The sequence below is a fragment of the Danio rerio genome, chromosome 12, assembly GCF_049306965.1.
Source record: "Danio rerio strain Tuebingen ecotype United States chromosome 12, GRCz12tu, whole genome shotgun sequence".
Taxonomy (NCBI): Eukaryota; Metazoa; Chordata; class Actinopteri; order Cypriniformes; family Danionidae; genus Danio; species Danio rerio.
The window spans coordinates 3324108-3344007 of record NC_133187.1 but is presented as its reverse complement, the minus strand read 5'-3'; the positions used below and the strand labels follow the sequence as shown (position 1 = coordinate 3344007).

The 19900-nt window shown below is 39.7% G+C and overlaps 3 protein-coding genes across 6 annotated transcripts in view; 2 read left to right on the top strand and 1 right to left on the bottom strand.

The window, feature by feature from the left end:
* The window catches only part of LOC103911894 (cilia- and flagella-associated protein 337), a 39165-nt gene extending 38588 nt beyond the window's left edge, over positions 1-577 (top strand). For all 3 annotated transcript variants that reach the window (XM_073918014.1, XM_073918020.1, XM_073918021.1), the window contains exon 22: positions 325-577. The gene's annotated coding sequence lies outside the window, so the exon portion shown is untranslated. The remainder of the gene's footprint in view (positions 1-324) is intronic.
* frmpd2 (FERM and PDZ domain containing 2) overlaps positions 1-19900 on the bottom strand; it is a 423788-nt gene that overhangs the window by 7296 nt on the left and 396592 nt on the right. The gene's annotated exons all lie outside the window — the stretch shown is intronic.
* The window catches only part of fam20a (FAM20A golgi associated secretory pathway pseudokinase), a 30261-nt gene continuing 20944 nt past the window's right edge, over positions 10584-19900 (top strand). The window contains exons 1-3 of one of the 2 annotated variants that reach the window (XM_005155987.6): positions 10584-11177; positions 19029-19222; positions 19305-19355. In XM_005155987.6, coding sequence (XP_005156044.2) covers positions 10849-11177; positions 19029-19222; positions 19305-19355 — 574 coding nt within the window. In that variant the 5' untranslated portion in view covers positions 10584-10848. 2 annotated transcript variants of the gene reach the window in all.

The window sequence follows — 19900 nt, the reverse complement described above, 5'->3', positions numbered from 1 at the left end:
AATTGTATAATCATCTAATTCTAAATATTGTACGCAGGGCCAAAAAGAATCTGTGGACGTTTTTTACTACTTCTGCACATAATATTGTAAAAAATCTGCAGATTTGTGCGGAATAATTAACTTAAAACATGAAATAAAAGCTAAATTTTAAGATTTACAATGCAAATGTAATTAGATCCATTTGTGTGCAAAATAAATCAAGTTTCTCATATAATATATCTGTCACGGTTTATGGATCTGTGTGTTCCTCCTGTATGTTATGTATCATGCCTTGTGTGTTGTCATGTGTGAGGGTGTGTGTTTGTTTACCTTTTGTGTTGACAGCGTGCTAGGATCCGGTGATGTCATCAGCTGACTTATCATCCTCCAGCTGAACCTCATTTGGCTGGCTATATAATTCCTCCTGTGGTATGTGCTGGTTATCAGTCCGTTGTTGTCCTTGTATGTCGTTGTTCCTGACTGTTGTCTCCCAGTATCATCCGCTGTCTGTTTGATGTCATCGTTGTGGCCTGTGGCTCTCTTTTGTTTGAACTTTCGTGTGTCCTCTGTTCATTAAAACACTCGCATTTGGATCCTCCTTGTCTTGATTCGTGACAATATCTAGCAAAAGACTTAATAATTACTACCAAAAGACAAAATATTACTTAACAAACTGTATTATAAAGAAATCATGTAAATATTTGCATATTAGTTCATTCATGAGTTTACACTCACAGATATTTGCAACCCAGGCTCATTGTGAGAACGTAGTCCAGCGGACGTTTCTGGAGACTGTGAAATATGTCCCGGTTGGTACGTATTCATGCAGTTTTTGTTTTTGTGAATCTGCAAGAGCCCACTGTGCGCACTTTTTCGAATCGCGAACATCTCTCGCGAGCGCCGTTCGTGCCCATGCCGTTCTCACATGCCGCTGTCGGATGACCGTCCGTCCGACTTGCTGAATGATTGACTGGGCGACCAGCCAGTCGGCCGACCTATCCTTCTCCTCCTTCCCTAAACCCAAGCAGTTTTACCGATTGACCCGCCCACCCACTCACTTCCCTAGACCCAACCAACAAAAAAAAAAGCCGTACAGAAAAAGAAAAGCCCTCATCTGATTTCTACCACGTTTTCGGATTTCACCACATTCTCACCCTGCTATGAACTCATTCGTTTTGTTTTTTGTATTACCTGATCTTACTCTGGAACTGCTCTTCCCTGGACTCGAACCCGGTCGTCGTCAGCTCCTCTCTGCGTCTTAAGTCCGCAGACGTACATGACGAGCTAACCGGAGAAACTGGTTGTGGCGGGACAGCTCTCCACACGGAGGCAAGCAACCGGCGGGCAAGCGTGAGAGGGAACACCGTCCCGCAGCGTTCGCTTAAAAAATGAAATGCGGCCATACGTACAGAAACGTCTCGAGATACGTCCGCTGGACTACGTTTTCAGAATGAGCCTGGGTTGGATGTTGGACTGAATAGAATATGCGTATTTGATGTGCTGTCCGGGGAGAGGGCTCTGAGCTCGGGAAGACACCCTAACTCAAGTTATTCCCCTCATCAGGATAAAGAGAGATGGGTCCGAGCGCAGTGTCTAGCCTGGCTCCAGAACGCTCCCCCCTCAGATTTAAATAAGTATCCCGTTTAATAGTGTGGAGTTGGGGTGGTGGAGCGATGCTGAAGTCAAGAGAAAACAGAGGTATGACGTATTTAACTATTTATAGGGGTTTGCTCTTTAGCTGATTGGATAATAGAATGAGTGTGTGTGTGATGAATTAGCCCGTCAAAGGCTGAACGTGCTCCTCCCAAAATTTGTTTATAAGACATCACTAAAATGACTGAAATAAATAGAAAAAAATAATAAATGTATACAGTATTTACATACATTTACATAAGTAAATGAATTGAGTCAGTGATAGGCTATAAAATCCGTTAAAATCTTTGCTCGCACATAACATGCTTTCTAATTTAAAATAAAGTCACCACCGCCATGCAACAAAACCTAGAAAGTCCTTTACAACATTATATACCACTCAGAATACATTTAACCTTTAGTAAACCTCTAGCAACTACCTATAAAACCCTAGTAACTGGATAATAATATATTGTCAACCACTCAAAATACCTATGTAACTGTTACGATCACCAGGGATCAAACCACCAGAGATCGCTGGTAAACACTCACACACACATAGGACTACAAATCTGCTTCTAAATGGACTACATATTCAGTCATGCCACACACACACACCCAGGGCCGGAGCAAGCTGAACTGCCGCTCTAGGCAGAGGACGATCATGCCGCCCTCAACCCCAATATGTGAAAACAAAAGTGACCGGTTATGAAAATGAAGTGAGGTGTCGCGGACCTCTTTTCCAGCGCACTATGCGTGGATATAACTGAGGACGCGCGGGTGCTGAGGGAGGGAGGGAGGTGTCGCGGACACTGCGCTCTCTATTCTGCAGCCCTATGCGCGAATATAACTGAGGACGCGCGGGTGTCGCGGACCTCAATTCTGCAGCCCTATGCGCGAATATAACTGAGGACGCGCGGGTGTCGCGGACCTCTATTCTGCCGCCCTATGCGCGAATATATCTGAGGACGCGTGGGTTTCGCGGACCTCAATTCTGCCGCCCTATGAGCGGATATAACTGAGGACACGCGGGTGCTGATGGAGGTGTCGCTGACGCCGCCCTCTCTATTCTGTCGTCTATGCGCGAATATATTTGAGGACGCGGGTGGTGAGGGAGATGTCGCGAATGCCGCCCTCTCTATACTGCTGCCCTAGGCGGCCGCCTAGGTCGCCTCTATGGACGCGCCGGCCCTGCACACACCTGCACCAAGTCTCCACGAATTAGACTCCCACAGCTGATGCTGCTTCTAGACTGATTACTGCACTACATAAACAGCACAGAAACACTCACTGTTGCTGAGTCTTGTTTACTGATAGTGACATTACAACGCGGTTTCCTTTGTCTGCCTTTGCCGTGTTTTTGATCCTTTGCCTTGCTTATTTGTTTAATTCAGTTTGCTGCCTGCCTCTGACCATCTGCCTATTATTTTGACTTCGACTCTGGATTGCCCTCATACGTCTGTGTGCCCCGGTATTGACCAATGCTTGCCTGACAATTCTTATAAACCTGCACGTGGATCCAAACTTCTGTTGTTAGTGTCACTCCCCGTGGTTACAGTAATCCTGATTAGATATGATTGGAACAATGATTGGGTATGTGTAACCAATTTGTTTTACTTTCACATTTAGTAGATTTTAAACCAGTTTCCAACATTCTTCAAAGTATCTTCTTTTTGATTCAACAGAAAAGAAGGGTTTGTAACCCCATGAGGGTGAGTAAAGAGTGATTTTTGGGTGAACTTTCCCTTTAATATGGTCAACAGAAATGCCATAGCAGCAACCTAGAGCAACTTAATCAGCATCCAGGTATCATGCTCTGCTAAAATGTAAAAAAAACAAGACAACAAGGGTAACACTTTATAATGACACACTATCAATCCTTTATTAAGCATTAGCAATTAGTTAATAAGGGATATAAACAGTAAATTTCATTCATTCATTTTCCTCCGGCTTAGTCCCTTTTATCAGGGGTCACCACAACAGAATGAACCGCCAACTATTCTGATATATGGTTTTTTTTTGCCACGGATGCCATTCCAACCACAACCCAGTAATGGGAAACACCCATACACTCTCACATTCACACACACTCATACACTACGGCCAATTTAGTTGATCAATTCCCCTATAGCGCATGTGTTTGGACTGTGAGGGAAACCGAAGCAACCGGAGGAAACCCACGCCAACACTGGGAGAACATGCAAACTCCACACAGAAATGCCAACTGACCCAGCCAAGACTCGAACCAGCGACCTTCTTGCTGTGAGGCAGCAGTGCTTACCACTGGGCCACTGTGCCGCCCCAAATTCACTGTTTGCTAATGCTTAATAAATGATTCATAGTGTGCAGTTATTATAAAGTGTTATCAAAAAAGTATATTTATGTAAGGATATGTTACCCTGGATTGACCTGAGAGATTGATCTTGGTCTTCGTCCATCTCCCGAGCCGTGGCCTTAGGTTGTCCACACGTACCAATTAGCAGCCTGTGATTTTATTCGCTCAAAACACATTTAGAGCATTGCTGCAGTCCAGACCTCATAGAGGAATGTGTCCGCTGTAGAAACCGTCTGAAAGAGACTTGCCACCACTCCAACCAAAACTCAACCGAAATATATGCTTCCCAGGACACAAACTCCAGACCATGAAAACCTTTCAAATCCAAAAAATTGTCCCAGATACAAGCAGCCAGGTTCCTCAAGTCATTCGAAAAGCATTCGTCTTTCCCATGGAGCTGCAAATAACCTGCAGTGTTCAAATCAAATTTAAAGGGACACCCCACTTTTATTGGAAATACACTACTTTTACATCACTCCTAGAGTTAAACAGATGAGTTTTATCATTTTTGAATCCGTTCAGTCGATCTCTGGGTCTGGCGGGAGCACTTTTAGCTTAGCTTAGCATAGATTATTGAATCAGATTAGACCATTAGCATCTCACACAAAAATGACCAGAATTTCGATAATTTCCTATGTAAAGCTCGGTTCTTCTGTAGTTACATGGTGTTTTTCAGAAGATTAAATGTTAAAAACGTTCAGCGATGTTTAAGTACGTGCTCAAATGTTTGGGGGAAATGGATGTTTTAAAAATTTCAGTACTGATTGTTAAGGAATTGAAAGAGACTTGGACCGCTCCAACCAAAACTCAAAGAAAATATATATTTTCCAGGACAAAAACTCTAGACCATGAAAACCTTTAAAATCCGAAGTCCTTCAAAAAATGTCTTTCCCATGAAACTGCAAAATTCATCATCTTTTTTTATCATCTTTGAATCCATTTATTCAATCTCCAGATCTGGCGAAACACTTTTAGCTTAGCTTAGCATAGATCATTGAATCGGATTAGACCATTAGCATCTCGCTCAAAAATGACACAAAACTCTAGACCATAAAAACCTAACAAATAAAAAAATATTGTCCCAGATACAGGCAGCCAGGTTCCTCAAGTCATTCAAAAAAACATGGGGGTTGGGGTAGGGTGGTGAAATAGGCTCATTTCACTACTGGAGTTAAACAGAGGAGTTTTATCAGCTGATCTTCGGGTCTGGCGGGAGCAATTTTAGCTTAGCTTAGCATAAATCATTGAATTGGATTAGACCATTAGCATCTAGCTCCAAAAAATGAGCAAAATTTTGTACATTTTTCTATGTGAAGCTTGACTCTTCTGTAGTTACATGTTGTTTTTCAGAAAATGAAACATTGAAAACGTTCAGCGATGATTTAAGTACATGCTCAAATGTTTACAGGAAAAGGACGTTTTAAAAATGTCAGTACCGATTGGTACGGAATTCAATACTTTTGACAACCCTAGTAGGAACTAAACTCATTCCAGCATAATAGCCTATAAAATAGTCACCTTTCATTTTCTTGTGATCTTATAAATACAGAGGAGTCAAGCTTCAAATATGAAAATTTCTTCTTCTTTTTTTATTTAGAGGGAGATGCTAATGGTCTAATCCGATTCAACTATTTATGCTAAGCTAAGCTAAAAGTGCTCTTGTCAAACTCAGTGATCGGCTGAATGTATTCCAAAAAACTATTTTAAATGTATAAATTACCTCTAGGTGACTTATAAAATGAGCCTCTTTCCAATAAAAGTGGAGTGTTCCTTTAAAATTGATTTGAACACTGCAGATTATTTGCAGCTCCATGGGAAAGACGAATGCTTTTGGAATGACTTGAGTAACCTGGCTGCCTGTATCTGGGACAAATTTTTTGAATTTGAAAAGTTTTCATGGTCTAGAGTTTGTGTCCTGGGAGACATATGTTTTGGTTGCTAATGGTCTAATCCGATTCAATTATTTACGCTAAGCTAAGCTAAAAGTGCTCCTGCTAGGCCCTGAGATCGGCTGAAAGGATTCAAAAATGGTAAAACATTGACTGTCGGTGACAAAAAAATGAGTCAGTGTTTCTTTAAACAGTTGTTGTGGTCTGTAAGGGATACTGTTAACACACCGTTCCCCTAAGATCATACATAATAAGTCGCTTAATTCATGAAATATGGCAAGTGTGATCAGCAGCGCTTCACAGTCCTCTTTGCACCTGCACCTCGTGTCCTTTGGCGCTTCATAAACGTATCATTCATCACCTGAACATGAGCCGAACTCTGCGCCGTGATTTATTAGTTGTTCCATCACTCCATTCAACAAATACTGGACGCATTAATAAATGCATAAACGTGACGGCTCTCGTCTGGGAATGCAGAACCTCCCGCTCATCGAGGAATGCATGCGCCTGATGGAAAGACAAGTGAGTACAAATGATGCAGTGTGAAGTTCTTCTTGTCATTGATACCGTGTGCATGACTTTCCTCTCTCTCTCGCTCTCTCCATCTCTCTCTCTCTCTCTTTTTTTTTTTGACTAGGAAACTTTCTCACTGAAGATTTCCCCTTTGACATCCTGTTATATAATTTGCACCAATTCCTGGAAGCTTTTTTGGAGCTACTCTGCATGAATAATCCAGGGCAGATAACGAAGAGCGCAAGTAAACAATGTGCAAAGCTTCGGAGGATGAAAAACAACCGTATAAATCTTCAAGGATCAGTGAAGCTTCAAATCAGGCAGAAAAAAAAATGGTATGAGCGTTTCTGAGCTGAAGCCCAACGGCATGAAATAAACTCACCGTAATACTGGATGAGGAAATTATTCTGCTCAGAAATCCACACTTCAGATTCTGGCATTTGGTCAACGCTGAGGCTGTAGTGATATTTGAATACACATAGAGCTTCACAAAAACAACATGTGATTTCATTCAAAGAGTCATGCTTGTTTTTGAGTCTGAAGTGGACTGGATTTCAAAATAGCTATGGATTTTGGACTCATCCAGACTTTCAGTGTTGGGAAAGACCTGTTGTTTGTTTTGCTTTGTGTTTTTTTTTTTTTTTGTGCAAGAAGTATTTCCACCAGGACTGAAGATTTATTTAAAGTCTAAAGTGTGCAACTATTGGGATTACATGGCTTAAAACTAACTACACACTGTAAAAAGAAATATAAAATGTTATAAAATTAGTTGCTTTAACTTATTTTAATAAGTTAATCTGGTTTTAAGTTATGTAAATTTGAACTTAATATTTTTAGTCTGATTAATGCAAGTTGACTAGAAAAGTTTGATTCAATTAAAAAAATTAAGTCAGTGGGAGTTTTTGAAGAAAGTTTGATTCTGCCTTAAATTTTTAAGTTGAATCAAAGCCACCTCATCTCACATCAATTAAACAGACTTAAAACTATTTAAAATAAATTTGCAATTTAAAATAAAAAGTGGGCGAGGCAGTGGCGCAGTCGCCTTACAGCAAGAAGGTCGCTGGGTCGCTGGTTCGAACCTCGGCTCAGTTGGCGTTTCTGTCTGGAGTTTGCATGTTCTCCCTGCCTTCGCGTGGGTTTCCTCCGGGTGCTCCGGTTTCCCCCACAGTCCAAAGACAAACGGTACAGGTGATTTGGGTAGGCTAAATTGTCCAGAGTGAGTGTGTGTGTGTGTGTGTGAATGTGTGTGTTGATGTTTTCCAGAGATGGGTTGTGCCTGGAAGGGCGTCCGCTGCGTAAAAACTTGCTGGATAAGTTGGCGGTTCATTCCGCTGTGGCGACCCCGGATTGATAAAGGGATTAATCCGACAAGAAAATAAATGAATGAATGAAATAAAAAGTTGAAATCTGATTTTCTTATTAAAATAAGTTCAAGTGACGTAAAAACCTATGTTTTAAACCAACTTTTTAATCATATCTTTTTTCATTCGCTCATTCATTTTTTTCAGCTTAGTCCCTTTATTAATCTGGGGTCACCACCGCGGAATGAACCGCCAACTATTCAACTATTCAAAGCTGCAGGCCAGTACTGGGAAATACACTCTTACATGCACACACATAAACTACGGCCGTTTAGTGTATTCAGTTCACCCATAGCGCATGTGTTAGGACTGTGTGGGAAACCGGAGCACCCGGAGGAAATCCACAAGAACACTGGGAGAACATGCAAACTCAGAAACACTAAATGACCCAGCTGGGACTCGAACCAGCAACCTTCTTGCTGTGAGGTGTCAGTGCTAGCCACTGAGCCTTTTGTTTGTAGTCTCTTAGATTTAACTAAACACGACTTGTTCCACAACTGTATTTGTATTGCATCTGTCATACTTTCACTGTTTACATGGTCTATGCTGATGATATATTTATTAAAATAATATTTAAGTCACCGAACATCTATAGAAATTTAAACATAAAACACTTAAATTCATGCAAAAGCTACAACAATTCCGCGTAATTGTCCATGAGTTGTATTTTTGGTTCTCTTGGTTTTTGCTCCTTTTATTTTTATTTATTATTTTTACTAACATATACATTTGGGCTACAAATTTTTGGACCCCTATCTTAAGTTATTTCTTCAGATTATGTATGTAACCCACCGGTCCTACAGCACCCAACCCAGACTGAGCTGGGATCGAAACGGTGATTCTTTGCATGGGAGTCGGTTGCTCTAACAAGGAGGCTAAACATCACGACTTCTAACCTCTGTCGCTAGAGCACCTTTAGAGTTCAAAGGAGTAAGATTTACCTGGATAGCGCTTTGCTAGCTGGCGTCTGTAATGCTGTGTTCACACAAGACGCGGAACGCGCAGATAAATCGCGCGTAAATAGCCGCGTGAACATTTGAGTTTACTCGCTTCATTCGCGCATTAAACTCCGCTTCATTCTGGCGTGAAATCCGCTTCATTCGTGTGTCAAATTCACTACAGAACAGACGCGGATTCGCGTGATGGGCAGGGCTTCTGTCTGCCCGGTGACTGTAGCTTCATTGCTAAATGGCTAACATGGATTTTATGAAGAAAATAACAGTGTTTATGTGCTTTATGAAGACTGTAAAACAGCGTCGATACGTTTGGGACCGTGTCTGAGTCCACTACATTCTTTCAGAGGTGCATCCAGCTCTGTGAGCTCATAAACTCCTCCTGAAACTGAACCTGGATGACGGAGACTTTCAGCGGTGCTTCTGACTGAGCCAAGCCCAGTTTGATGACTTGTTGTCGGTGTCGCCTGGAGGATTTGCTCCGGGACACCCATCAACAGGTTCTACGTCACAATCACGCCCCCACAAGAGCAAGCTTCTGATTGGTTAACGCGGAGCGAATGTCAACTGAAGTTCAGATTTTCGAACTCGAGAGATTCGCGCGAAACGCTCGTTAAGCGCGTCAAACGCGCAAACACTCAATTCGCCCTGCGCCATTCGCGCAATTCTCGTAATTCGCGCCATGCCATTAGCACGTATCGCGCCGCAGGATGTCTATTCGCGCGTTTGCAATGACTTTACATGTAAATCACTCGTGTTTGACGCGCGTTCCGCATCTGGTGTAAACGCAGCATTACACTCATCCCACTAAACCTCACTTCTATCCGGACGAGCCCCCACATGTAACCCACCCATCCTACTACACCAAACCTGCTCTGAGCTTGGATCGAATTGGTGATTTTTTGCATAGGAGTTGGTTGCTCTGACAAGGAGGCTAAAGGCCACGGCCTCTAGCCTCTGTCGCTAGAGCACCTTTAGAGGTCAGAGGAGTGAGGTTTACGTGCAGAGCACTTTGCTTGCTGGCTTCTGTTACACTCACGCCTCTAAACCTCACTCCTATCCCGGACGAGCCCCCAAATGTAACCCACCGGTCCTACTGCAACCAACCCGCTCTGAGCAGGGATCGAATGTGTGATTTTTTTGCATGGGAGTCGGTTGCTCTAACAAGGAGAGTAAAGACCATAGCCTCTAGACTCTGTCGCTAAAGCACCTTTAGAGTTCAAAGGAGTCAAGTTTACCTGGATAGCACTTTGCTATCTGGCGCCTGTTACAATTACCCCCCTAAACCTCACTTCTATCCCGGACGAGCCCCCACATGTAACCCACTCGTCCTACTGCAACCAACCTGCTCTGAGCTGGGATTGAACCAGTGATTCTTTGTATGGGAGTCGGTTACTCTAACAAGGTGGCTAAAGAGGTTTACCTGCAGAGCACTTTGCTAGCCGGCTTCTGTTACAATTAGCTCCAGATTTGGCTTCAGTACTGACTAATCTAATGCATATGCGTATATGCTGAGCACTGTATATATAATGTGTATACTAAATAAAAATAAATGCATTTGGAAAAGTCATTTACACAAAATTTATTTTGCATTTTTTGAAGAGCCTCGGCTGCTCTAAAAATAGACTTTGACTGGCTGAGGCAGTTCTTTCCCAATCCGTTCAGTTGTTTTTGGAGCTTTTCATGCCTCTCTTTTCCTGCTTCTCGTCTCTTAAGAACAAATTGTTTTAAATTACGCACAACCTCAACTTTACAGCTGATCCACAAATGTGCAGATGCAAATAAAAAAACCTAGAAAAACCCAAACAGTCGGCAGATGTCTGCCCAGATGCAGTCTGGGGAAACACCTCCCGAGCTTCTCATCCGCCTCTCGATGAAAAAAAAACAGGCCTTTTTAGTCCTCGCTCAGTTTATGTGCGCTGGCAGTCAGGCGTGCTTTCCGTCTCTCAGTTTCTCTCCAGTGTGTTTATCTGCATGTGTGAGTGTGTGTGTTTAATCGCAGGCTGTGTGTCTACATGGGAAGGTGCATCTGGAATCTTGCCTAAAGGCAGAAAGCGCACTGCTTTTACACTCCGGCACGCGCTCAGATGCTGGAGCCGCTGAAAGGAGCAACACATGTCTCCAATGAATGGATTATAACAACCGGAAACTGGACGTCGTTTACAGTCATTCAATCCTGAAGGGCCATGAGGAGGGACCGGCTGCTGGTGGCCGTCACTTTGGTCACTCTTCTAGCAGCTGATCTCCATTTCATCCTCCTCCCCAGACTCAAATCCTGGTATTTTCTGCCCAGAGAGAGCTGCTCCTGCGGGGACTCCAATGGGAGTGTGGATGCGATGTGGATGTGGAGTCAGAATTGGACAGCGGTTTCCATTGAGAAAGGCTCTAAGCTGGAGCGGCTCTTCAGGCATCCGCTTTACAACATCCGTCTGCCGGATCTGAGGGCCGATGAGCTCCTGCTGGAGCGCCAGGAGCTCATCAACTACTACCAGAGGAAAGTGAGCCGCTGGGAGAGGTAATACACAATTGATTTGTTGATGTTTATAGCAGGATTTAAAGGGGTAGTTCACCCAAAAAAAATGAACAGTTCAACTCAAGTGGTTGTAAACTTAGTCTCTTTCTTCTGTTGAACATAAAAGAAGATATTCTGAAGAATGTTTGGGAAAAAAGCTGCCATTGTGATTAATTGTAGGAACTGAACATACTTCAAAATATCTTCCTTTGTGTTCAACACAAGATGAAATAATAGAATATAGATTGAATAAAAATAGTTACTTAATCAAAAGTAAAACTGAATTATTAACTATTAAAAAACATCTTATTTTTAATTTACTTCAGTTAAAAAAACTAAAATAGTAATATAATAGAAAAATGGGAGAAATTTAATAATGAAAGCCCTTCAACACGGAATTAAAAATACAAATAAAATCAATGTGAAACTGATTTAAAATTAAATAACAGCACTCATTTATTTTCTTGTCGGCTTAGTCCCTTTATTAATCCGTGGTCGCCACAGCGGAATGAACCACCAACTTATCCAGCAAGTTTTTATGCAGCGGATGCCCTTCCAGCCACAACCCATCTCTGGGAAAGACACACACACATTTACACTTATACACTACGGACAATTTAGCCTACCCTATTCACCTCTACTGCATGTCTTTGGACTGTGGGGGAAACCGGAGCACCCGGAGAAAACCCACGCGAAGGCAGGGAGAACATGCAAACTCCACACAGAAACACCAACTGAGCCAAGGCTTGACCCAGCGACCTTCTTGCTGTGAGGCGACAGCACTACCTACTGCGCCACTGCCTCACCAATAACAGCACTTTCTCCCAAAATTAAATGATTATGTGCAACACTGATGCTAACATACTCTACAGTGTATACACTGTAAAAAGTCGTTTTACTTTACTTTAAAAAATGTGAGTAAACCTGTTGCCTTAAAAGCGACAAGTCGATTTTACTTTAAAAAAGTGAGTAATAACTTGTTTTAACTCGGATCTGGTAAGTTGCCTTAACTTAATTTTTATAATTGTGTATAATTAGATATTTATATTTACCTTCAGTTGAAGTCATAATTATTCGCCCCCCTTTGAATTTTTTTTTCTCTTTTTTAAATATTTCCCAAATGATGTTTAACAGGGCAAGGAAATTTTCACAGTATGTCTGATAATATTTTTTCTTGTGAAGAAAGTCTTATTTGTTTTATTTCAGCTAGACTAAAAGCAGTTTTTAATTTTTTAAAAGCCATTTTAAGGTTAAACATATTAGCCCCTTTAGGCTATTTTTGTTCCGATGGTCTACAGAACAAACCATCATTATACAATAACTTGCCTAATTACCCTAACCTGCCTAGTTACCCTAATTAACCTAGTTAAGTCTTTAAATGTCACTTTAAGCTGTATAGAAGTGTCTTGAAAAATATCTAGTCAAATATTATTTACTATCATCATGACAAAGATAAAATAAATCAGTTATTAGAGATGAGTTATAAACACTATTATATTTAGAAATGTTTTGGAGAAATCTTCTTTCTGTTAAACAGAAATTGGGGAAAGAAATAAACAGAAGGCTAATAATTCAGGGGGGCTAATAATTCTGACTTTAACTGTATATATTTATATAAGTTTATTTACTTAATCCTTTTAAGGCAATGGTTTTACTCTCTTCAACGAATCGCTTTTTACCATGTAACATCTCAAATAATGAAATAAATTGTGTTTAATTGAACTGATCCAAATGATAAACTCAATTTGTGGGTCAGTTCATGTATACACTGTAAAAAGAAAAGTGTTACCTTAGTTATTTACCTTACTTAATATATTACATTTAGGTTGACTTAATCTTTTCATTTACTTAATAAACGACTTAGGCGATGGATGTGCTCAAATATTTTTAATCAAGTCCACTAATCGTTCTTGTACAGTGTAACATCTCAAACAAAGAAAAAATATACAGTTGAAGTCAGAATAATTAGCCTCCTGAATTATGAGCCCCCCTGTTTATTTGTTCCCCAATTTCTGTTTAACAGATAGATTTCTTCAACACATTTCTAATCATAATAGTTTTAATAACTCATCTCTAATAACTGATTTATTTTATCTTTGCCATGATGACAGAAAATAATATTAGACTAGATATTCTTTAAGACACTTCTATACAGCTTAAAGTGACATTTAAAGGCTTAACTAGGTTAATTAGGGTAACTAGGCAGGTTAGGATAATTAGGCAAGTTATTGTATAATGATGGTTTGTTCTGTAGACCATCGGAACAAAAATAGCCTAAAGGGGCTAATAATTTTAACCTTAAAATGGCTTTTAAAAAATTAAAAACTGCTTTTATTCTAGCTGAAATAAAAAAATAAGACTTTCTTCAAAAGAAAAAATATTATCAGACATACTGTGAAAATTTCCTTGCCCTGTTAAACATCATTTGGGAAATATTTAAATAAGAAAATCAAAGGGGGGCAAATAATTCTGACTTATATACATAACTGTATATGATTAAGTAAACTAATTTCTAGGATTAGTTTGGATATACACTGTAAAAAAATAATTAATACTAGAATTAAAAAGTGAGTACACCCAATGTAATCTGGAACTGTTAACTTAATTTTTCATTTACTTAATATTAAGACAATGAGTTTACTCTGTTCTTTAAGTAAAGTCAACTGATCACTTTTTACAGTGTAACCTCTAAATTAATGAAAAAAAAAATTGTGTTCAAAAGAATTAATCCAAGTGCAAAATGAAATGTAAGGGCTAGTTCAGGTCAAAAATAATATTTAATTATTTTTATATAGTATAATTCTGTAAGTATAATCCTATTATTGGTCTCCTGTTGTTTGTTTTTGGAGAAATGAAAGGATGAAGCAGTTTATTATTTATATTTTGGTGTGAGATGAGAGACAGGGATGTTGTGTTGTTGAACAGGACATTATAGAAAGTTCCAGCAGATGAAGCCACTCAGTGTTTGATTGATGAGTGTTTGGCTCAGATCTGCAAGTGACACGTGGAACTGACGTCTCACATCTTGATGGCAGTCTGCAGTCCAAATATCACTCGATAAAACATTTACATTGTCATGAAAATCTAGTGCTTTTTACTCGGTATGCTTCATGTCAAGGCATATTTATTCATTTAATAGTATGAAATTAATACGTATGTGAGCAAGTAATAACAACTTAATTTCTTTTAAAGACTTATTATAATTGTTTTGCAACTGAGTTAAAATATACAGTTATTTTAAGACTTTTTAGAATGAGAAATTTAGCAAAATGAATTTGTTTTTATTTTATTATATTAAATAATATAATTGTATTATATAGCTATTTTTAAGTAAAGCAAGTTTTAATATTTGTTTATTTAAATATTGATTATTAGTATATTTATATAGTATACATTTTTGTGTTATTATGCGTTTGTGTTTAAGCTATAGATATAAAGCTAAGTTAGTTGCTTTATTATTTACGTATTTATTAGTGTGCAAGTTTAAAACTGATGAACAAATGTGTATTTATTTTAAATAATAATAATAATAATATTTTATTTATAATAGCGTTATTATAAATATATAATATATATTAATAATATATATTATTTATAAATAATATATATTTCTAATATAATAAAATAATATTTTATGAGTTCATAACAACATATTTTAGGACTGTTCAGAATGAGGTATTAAGCAAAATAAAATTGCTAATTACATTTTACTATATTATATTAATATAATTGTAATAATTGAAATTAAAGGAAATTATAATATTTATTTTTATTTTGCCTATTTATTTTTTATTTAAACATCAAATATTGGTATGTTAAGTAAAAGGGACTAAGCCGAAAAGAAAATGAATGAATGAATGAGTATATTAAGCAGTGTTATTATGTTTTTGTTTTATTTAAAGGATAGAAATAAAGCAAAATTATTTAAATAAATAATTATAATTATCATGTTTATTTTGCTGATGTATGATGGTGGAATTAATGTAGAATGAAGTGTTATATAAGTGTTAATGTTAGAACTGCTGAGAGATTTCAGCTGCTGTCTGGGCTTTCACTGCATTCCAACACCTCCTTTCTTCATGTGTTCAATACTTTTTTTTCCCTGTGTCGTTTCATTTTATTGCACAGAACTTCATTTGTAAACTAATTAAATAAGTTTTCTTTGCCTATATGGATTTCTTTGGTTGTTACCAACATCCGGTGAAAATTTCAAGTCAACAGCACCTTTAGAAATATGTTTTCTGGGGAAAATGGACACACGTTTAATACTTTATTCCTCACTGTATGTGTTAAATTCATATATCTAAATAAATAATGATTCAATTGAATATTTAAGCATCATAAAGCATTATTTAAGCATTATGAAGGCATTATTTAAGCATTAAGCAATATTTAAGCATTTTAGAAAACTCGTGATACTAATAGAAATGCTTTGATTCGTAATGGAACCAAACAACTGTGGATGTATTGCTGATTATTATTAGCAATAAAAAGCTACTGCTGCTGTATCCCGATGTTGTATTGTGTGACCCGAGTTCAGTGTGTGGTTTACAGCAAACCTCTGATTATGTGGGAGCCACTTGTATTGTTCATTGGCCCGTCTTTAACTTCTTCAAACTCATATAGAGTCGAGCGGCATCACTGCCAGTCCAATTAAAAGAGTGATTTGTCTACACCACCGCCTGTAAAACGCAAAACAGCACCTAAAATAAACAAGCTCTTGCTAAACTCAGATAAAAATAACATTTCCATGGGGCAACGAGAGGGAGAATTGCTGTAAAAAGTGATGTTTTGAGTCATTTATTTTGCAGGAGTGTTAAGGAAATACAGTGGCTTGAGGCATAAATGGCTAAATTAGACTAAATGAACAACTTTATAATCATTCATTCATTTTCCTTCGGCTTAGTCCCTTTATTAATCTGGGGTCGCCACAGGGGAATGAACCGCCAACTTATCAAGCATATCTTTTACACAGCGAATGCCCTTCCGGCTGCAACCCAGCACTGGAAAACACCCATACACTCTTACACTTCGGTCAATTTAGTTCATCCAATTCCCCTATAGCGCATGGGTTTGGACTGGGTGGGAAACCAGAGCTCCCGGAGGAAACCCACGCCAACACGGGAAGAACATACAAACTCCACATAGAAACGCCAACTGACCCAGCTGGGACTCAAACCAGCGACCAATCACATTGTTGCCAATCACATGCTCCCTGAGAGATTGAGACTTGTGTTCTGATTAGTTTTTTACCAGGATTTTACACAATGCTGTTTGATGCTCACGTTATGGCCATTCACATGTACCAAAACTCTAATTATAAAACTACGCCTAGGTATATCTAGATTTTCATTCTGTCATATTTAAAACAACAGCAGTATTTACACTCACCGGCCACTTTATTAGGTACAACTTTCCTACTGCTCGTTAACGCAAATTTCTAATCAGCCAATCTCATGACAGCAGCTCAATGCATTTAGGCATGTAGACATGGTCAAGACGATCTGCTGCAGTTCAGAGCGAGCATCAGAATGGGGAAGAAAGGGGATTTAAGTGACTTTGAATGTGGCATGGTTGTTGCTGCCAGATGGGCTGCTCTGAGTATTTCAGAAACTGCTGATCTACTGGGATTTTCACGCACAACCATCTCTAGGGTTTACAGAGAATGATCTGAAAAAGAGGAAATATCCAGCGAGCGGCAGTTCTGTGGGCGCAAATGCCTTGTTGATGCCAGAGTTCAGGTCAGAGGAGAATGGCCAGACTGGTTCCAGCTGATAGAAAGGCAACAGTAACTCAAATAAGCACTCGTTACAACCGAGGTCTGCAGAAGAGCATCTCTGAACACACAACACATCCAACCTTGAGGCGGACGGGCTACAGCCGCAGAAGACCACACCGGGTGCCGCTCCTGTCAGCTAAGAACAGGAAACTGAGGCTACAATTCACACAGGCTCACCAAAACTGGACAATAGAAGATTGGAGAAACGCTGTCTGCTCTGATGAGTCTCCATTTCTGCTGACACATTCGGATGGTCGGGTCAGTAGTTGGCATCAACAACGTGAAAGCATGGATCCATCCTGCCTTGTATCAGCGGTTCAGGCTGGTGGTGGTGGTGTAATGGTGTGGGGGAGATTTTCTTGGCACACTTCGGGCCCATTAGTACCAATTGAGCATCAACTCAACAGCCTACCTGAGTATTGCTGCTGACCATGTCCATCCCTTTATGAGCACAGTGACTCCATCTTCTGATGGCAGCAGGATAACGCACCATGTCATAAAGCGTGAATCATCTCAGACTGGTTTCTTTAACATGACAATGAGTTCACTGTACTCAAATGGCCTCCACACTCAGATCTCAATCCAATAGAGCACCTTTGGGATGTGGTTGAACGGGAGATTCACATCATGGATGTGCAGCCGACAAATCTGCAGCAACTGCGCGATGCTATCATGTCAATATGGAGCAAAATCTCTGAGGAATATTTCCAGTACCTTGTTGAATCTACGCCACAAAGGATTAAGGCAGTTCTGAAGGCAAAAGGGGGTCCAACCCAGTACTAGTAAGGTGTACCTAATAAAGTGGCCAGTGAGTGTGTATTGTATAACAACATTTACATTATTTAAATTTTTTTGTTAACTTAAGGAATTTGTCCCATAAAGACAGTGAATGGGTGAAGTGTGAATGCCATTTTATGCTCATTTGTAAAAGCTCTTTGAAATGCCATAAATGCTGTGTTTGTGTGTGTGTGTGTGTGTGTGTGTGTGTTTTGTTTTTAAAGTAATAAAAGCCAAAATTTTATTGCACAGAAGCCCAAAAATGCTGTTGGCTGAGACTTTGAATTAGGATTGTGCTATTTTTACATCATATAGTTTTCTGCATGTCGCTGGGTCGCTGGTTCGATCCTCGGCTCAGTTGGCGTTTCTGTGTGGAGTTTGCATGTTCTCCCTGCATTCGCGTGGGTTTCCTCCAGGTGCCCCGGTTTCCCCCACAGTCCAAACACATGCGGTACAGGTGAATTGGGTAGGCTAAATTGTCCGTAGTGTGTGAGTGTGTGTGTGTGTGTGTGTGTGTGTGTGTGTGTGTGTGTGTGTGTGTGTGTCTGTGTGTGTGTGTGTATGTGTGTGTGTATGCTTCCCAGAGATGGGTTGCGGCTGAAAGGTCATCCGCTGCGTAAAAACTCAAGTGGTGCTCGCTGCAGAGCCATTTGAGGAGAGGTGAGCTCCAGAGAGGGGGAGCTTAAGCTTGAGCTCCACCTTTTTTGCACTTCTTCTACGAGTGAAGTCACTGGGGGTAGGGTTAGGGGTGGAGTTGGTGTACGCATTAAAACAGCTTACAGGAGGAGGAGCGACAGCTCATGCTCCCCCTCTCTGGAGCTCACCTCTCCTCAAATGGCTCTGCAGCGAGCACCCTCTCTAAAAACTTGCTGGATAAGTTGGCGGTTCATTCCGCTGTGGCGACCCCGGATTAATAAGAGACTAAGCCGACAAGAAGAGTTTTCTGCATGTGCACACTTGTTTACTCTAAGGAAACTTGTTATTTTAAGAGCCATCTATACATTTCTAGGTTGATGACTTAAAAGTGAGCTTGGCAACTTTGTACTCACCTCTTTAGTACTTTAGTAAGTTTTAGGACGGGATAGTGATGAAAATGTTTAATTTCAGAATGTGAATATTATATAATGAGTGCTATTACACAACTCTCTGGGATACTTGATTCTGATTGGTCAGTTGCAACATTGCAAGGTGTGTTGCTTTCAGATAACAAGTGATTAAACTAATAACTCTATTTGCATCATCTTGGTCATCAGTGGATATCTTTACACCCATATACATAAATTTTTTTTCCTTTACAGGATGAAGAAGTTCTACATGGAGGCGGCCGCAGCTTCAAACATCTCCATCTCTGACCATCCGGTGAGTTTTAAACCGGACGCCAGCTGGCTTCGGTTCCACCTGGGGATCAACAGATACGCGCTGTATAACCGAGAGGACAGCAGCGTGGACACACTCCTGCAGGACATGCAGACGGACACTGTCATCAACGCAGGTGATGCTGAAACACAACGCTACAGCAGATCTGAGTCTAATGTGATGCTGAAGCTGATGATCTTTGTTTTATTGTCTGACAGATTTCACTCAGGATGAGAAAGCACTGAAGGGCGCATGCGACTGCTCACAAGGTAAAATACTCATATACAGTTGCAGTTAAAATTATTAGATGTGATGATTTGAGAGGCTCAGGATTACATGAGATCTCTATAATGCTGGTCTCATTTTCAAAGTAAGAGTCCCACATAAGACAAACTCAGATATACTTAAAAAATTAGGAAAATGAAAGGTCATGAATATTAATGAGGTCGTACACAGTGTGATGTCACATGACAGGATAAATGAACATGCATTAAACATGTAAATATGCTGAAGATTCATCAGTCTGCATTGATTTATTACACACACATGCAGTAAATTTCACAATATACTCATTAAACTGACAAAAGATACAGTTAAACATAGGTTATGCCATTTTAGGGGGCACTAAATACATTTTTAATCTGTATATCCTGCATTTTGCAGTCTGATGTGATGATTTGAGATGCTCAGTGACTGGTTGGATAACATGAGAGCTCTATAATGCTGGTCTCATTTTCAAAATAATAGTTGCACATGAGAAAAACTCAGATATACTTTAAAAATTTGGAAAATAAAAGGTGATGAATATTAATGA